The following is a 4,547-nucleotide window of genomic DNA, read 5'->3' as shown; positions in this document are numbered from 1 at the left end:
CGCGCAGGGCTCCAGGTGACCGCGGGGTTGCGCGCGCAGGGCTCCCGAGTGGCCGTGGGGACACGCGGGGCAGGCGCGCCGCTTCCGCTTCCGCCCAGCAGCCCCCCTGCCGCAGGGCGCGCCCCCTTGGCGGGGCTCGGGAACCAATCCCAGGAAGGGAGGCGCGGCCGTGCCCCCTCCCCACTCGCTCGACCCCACCCACGAGGCACCTTCTGCTGCGGAGGGAAGCAAGCTGCAGAGGGTCACTGGTTCTGACGGACGATGAGGTTTTGGCTGAGAAATGAAGAGATGGCTCTGGAAGAGATGGTGCAGAGGCTAAATGCGGTTTGCAGGCGCACGGGTAGGAGCCGCCGGCCCTGAGTCCTGTGTTCTGAAGCCTGACATCCTGTGTTGAATCGTAGGGAATGCGTCTCCTGTCTGCAGGACAGCCTTCATGCTCTTCCCCAGCAGCCAGAGGAAGCAGCTATGAGGGGCATCTGTCTGGCCGCTGATAGGTCTCTGGGGACGGTCAGCCTGCGTTCGTTCTGCCTAGGATAGGTACCGTCCTGCACACTGGGGATCCCGGTGTGTGCCGAGCCCTGGCCGAGCCCCACCTCTGCAGCCTGCATGTCAGTTGCGTGTGGAGAAAGCATCCCTATCTGTGGGTCGAGAATAATCTAGAGCCCCGTGCGGGGGTGGGGCTCTCAGCAGCTCATTTTGAGGAGGAAAAATCTGAATTAATCAGATGCTTCTTTTTTCTACCAAATATAAATAAAACCTAAGACAAACGCTTGAAAGGGGTGTAGGTAAGGGGGGAGGAGCCCAACCAGACCTTCGTTTTCTGTATTAATTAAAGGGTTACTTAAAATGAGCTTTGAGGAGTAGTTTGAATGGATTCTTTTAGATCTGAGAGAACGCTGGGCTGGCAGTGTCTTGCTCTCAGCTTTCGATCGGCCACCTCTGGGTTTCCATGCTGCACTGGGCAGCAGGAGGGCGTCCGCAGTCCCTAGTTTTCCTTGAAATGAAGAGGAAATAACCGTATATCATTAAAAGTAAGTTGCCAAGTTTTTGCCTGATATTGCCATATATTATGTTGTATATCATTATCTCGTGGTCTAAATAATATTCTTCTGAGAGATTAGATTCTGTCACTTGGCTTGGGCGTGGTATCCTTCCTTCCTCTCTCTCTCTCTCTCTCTCTCTCGTAAGTGGGCGACCCCACTGGGTTTTGAGAGCAAAGCCAGGGTTGAATGTCATTGTGTGTGATGGTCTAACCAAGATTTTTGGAGACATTCTGTGTTTAATGGTGATTTTTGTGATTAAAGCTACTGGGTTTATTGTATATGGGTCAAAAGAAAATAAAGCCATCGTGTGCCATCCGGCCTCTTATTCCCAGAGACAGAGCTCCCTTTTCCTGGAACTCGGTTGCGTTTTGCTTGGGTATGGGGTATGGCCTGTGTCGTGGGGTGAAGGGCACAGTGGCTCGCAGACCCACAGAAGCACCCCTACCTGCCCTGCGGGGGGTGGGGGGGGCAGCAGCTCTGCCCGCTCTTCACACCCTCTGTGCTCAGGCTTTGGATTCGGAATGACGGAGCAGGAACAGTTCCAAGAGTGATGTCATTGCCTAGGTTTTAGGGATGGAGGTTTCTTCGCGAGCGAGCTCGGAAAGACACATGTGCATTTTGAATTGTAAAAAGGCTTCTCTGAAGAGCAGGAAGGACAGGCTGCTTGCTGAATCGTGCTGCGAGCTGAGCCTTCATGTTGACCACAGCCTTGCGCTAAGCAGCACATCCCACGTGTTTGTCCTTTGTCACATCTGGGCCCCCACGGCTGCTGACTTCACCAAGTCTCTCTTAGATCCAGGTCAACAGACTCCGCTTTACGAATCCCTGGTATTGTTTAGTGGGGAGTGGATGCACCCCTGCCTGGGTCCCCCTGACGCCGGCAGCTCCTTCCACACAAACTCCTTTTCCATCCGGCTACGTGCCCGGACCCCACAGTGCAGGCTTCGTGACGTGGAGCGGGCGTGTATCCCGTGACATTGACGCAGTGCCATCCGCCGACCGTGGGTCACGCACACCTTCCCTTGCGGGGATGGGAATCTAGGTCGACGCCAGCGAACTCCCCAGCTCGGGGCCAGACCCATGTGCATCCTGACAGGAGCTCCCTGTCTGTCCAGAACCGCTGTCCGCAGAGGTCACAATGGTGGTGCACCTCCAGGGTCAGGAGGTGGCAGGACGCAGGTCTGTGTGCTGGTCTACGTGATGGCATGGGGCTGGGACGGCCCTGACGACCAGGGCAGAGCTGAGGGCTGGAGCTCAGTGACCTGTCCAAGGCTTCCTGCCTGTTTCCCTCCGGGGCTCCACCCCAGCTGACAGGCATTTCTCTTTGTCCACTCGTCTGGACATGCTGCTGCCTTGTCCTACCTTCAGACTGATAGGCTGCTTCCCGGGGTCCGGGTTGGTCTGCACGTAAGGGAGGGTGGGGCCGCCATGTGCTCCCGGGACCTGTATTGGCTGACCTTGAGAATTTAGGGTACGTGCTCTTGAACCTAATCTTTAATCACAAGGCCAGGAGCAGTTTGCAAAAGCTCCTCTGCTGTATGAGGGCTCCCTTTCCAGCATTTTCATTATTTTGGTTTTCTCTTTAGATTCACAGTAATTGGTGAAAAAGTGAGAAACACTTGAGGGAGAGACACTGATGGATCTGTAGTCGGTTTAAACATGTGCTGGGGGGCGCCTGGGTGGCTCAGTCGGTTGAGCATCTGCCTTCGGCTCAGGTTATGATCTCAGGGTCCTGGGATCGAGTCCTGCATCAGCTCCCTGCTCAGTGGGGAGTCAGCTTCTCCCTCCCCCTCTGCCCCTCCCCCTGCTCATGCGCTCTCTCACTATCTCTCTCTCTGTCAAATAAATGGAATCTTTTTTAAAAAATTAAACAAATAAACAGGTGCCGGATGCAGAACAGTGGTCCTCCAGCCAGGGCCTCTGAACCTCCTGGGGGGAGCCGTCACAGATTCCCGTTCCCCCTCCCCTGAGCTTCTGATTCAGGAAGTGTGTGGCAGAGCCTGAGAATCTGCACTTTGCAGGTCTCAGGTGATGCTGGTGGTGCTGGTCCAGGGACCAAACTTGGGAAACAGCTGCACTAGAATCTTGAAATCTGGTGCCACCTTCTGCACTCACTGACCTTGAGCAAGAAACTAGCTTTTGTCGTGGGCACGTGATGACAGGTTGGAGAGCTGGATGGATGAGGATGGACGGGCAGGTGGAGGGGGGCCACACCAATGGATACATGGATGAGGTTGCACCCAAGACAGTAAACCTCTAAGTTCTGTCCTCTTTGAAAGCTTGCACGGCCCCCAGCTCCTGGTGTGCATCGGAGCACGGGATTCGCCCACCACACAGGATGCCCCAGACCCACAGTCGTTAGCTCTGACTCTTCCCCCCACCCGCTTGTCCTGTCCCCTCTCCACTGAGCTTTCCACCGTCCAAGAACCTAAATTTCTCTTGATAGCTCAGCTGTGAACTCAGCCATTCTGGGCGTGCAGTGAGGCTACCCTTCCAGCACGGTTTATTAACGAGGGCTCCTCCCTCTGAGACCCCAGGCCCCACAGCCGCGTTTGCTGTGACATGGAGGGGGGATGCTGTTGGCCGGCTCTGTGGCTGGGACCTCTGGAGAGGTCTGAAGTAGAAGAATAAACGTAGTTCTGTGAGACACCTGATCTGGGAAGTCTCTTTGTGGCAAAAATAGAAGCTTTTGGATAGAAAGGGAGAGAACATAGAAGAACAAGGCCAAATAGACAGAGTGCTCTGTGTGGGAGAAGAGGCTCCACATCCTTGTCTTTATTGTGCGGAGATGCTGCTGGCCCTAAGTCTCCTCTTCTAAGGGCTATTCAGCGTTCGGTGTGCTGGGCTTTCCCTAGAGACACTGCTCGGTTCTGGGGCCAGTAATTGGTACGTCTTAGTGGAGACTCTCGGTCCCGTTTACCGCAGCCAGCCTGCCGTCCCTCTGTCCTGAGGTGGAGAGTGCCTGGCTGCCGTCCCCTCCACCCCTCCTACCTGCAGGGCTCTTCGACTGCTCCTTGTCCTTCCTCGAGGCTCCCTCTGCTATGTCCAGGTTCTCAGTGATACTCACACTCTTCTGCCAGCCCCACGGCTGATGTCCACGCCCTGCAGCATCACTGGGGCTGACCGCTCCACGCTGGCTCTGCACCAGGCTGAGGCCCACAGTTCTGCAGGGAGGCCAGCCACCCCTCATAAGTCTTGTGAGGAGGACCCCACCCCCCGGTCAGTCCTGGGAGGGGGACCCATCCCCCCTGGTCAGTCCTGGGAGGGAGACCCCACCCCCCCAGTCAGTCCTGGGAGGGGGAACCTACCCCCCCTGGTCAGTCCTGGGAGGGGGACCCATCCGCCCGGTCAGTCCTGGGAGGGGGACCCCACCCCCCCCGGTCAGTCCTGGAAGGGGCACTCATCCCTCCGGTCAGTCCTGGGAGGGGGACCCCATCCCCCCGGTCAGTCCTGGGAGGGGCACCCATCCCTCCGGTCAGTCCTGGGAGGGGGACCCCACCCCCC

General features: G+C 56.8%; 1 protein-coding gene across 2 annotated transcripts in view; it reads left to right on the top strand.

Moving 5' to 3' along the window:
* Positions 1-203: 203 nt before the first annotated feature.
* Positions 204-4,547, top strand: part of MCF2L (MCF.2 cell line derived transforming sequence like) — a 95,057-nt gene continuing 90,713 nt past the window's right edge. The window contains exon 1 of one of the 2 annotated variants that reach the window (XM_035003032.1): positions 204-340. In XM_035003032.1, the coding sequence (XP_034858923.1) occupies positions 262-340 (79 nt within the window). In that variant the 5' untranslated portion in view covers positions 204-261. The remainder of the gene's footprint in view (positions 341-4,547) is intronic. The other variant, XM_035003033.1, reaches the window with a different exon arrangement.

The sequence above is a fragment of the Mirounga leonina genome, unplaced genomic scaffold, assembly GCF_011800145.1.
Source record: "Mirounga leonina isolate KUSES-001 unplaced genomic scaffold, KU_Mleo_1.0 Mir_127, whole genome shotgun sequence".
Classification (NCBI taxonomy): Eukaryota; Metazoa; Chordata; class Mammalia; order Carnivora; family Phocidae; genus Mirounga; species Mirounga leonina.
The sequence above is the reverse complement of the archived record's forward strand: the minus strand, read 5'-3'. Positions and strand labels throughout refer to the sequence as shown.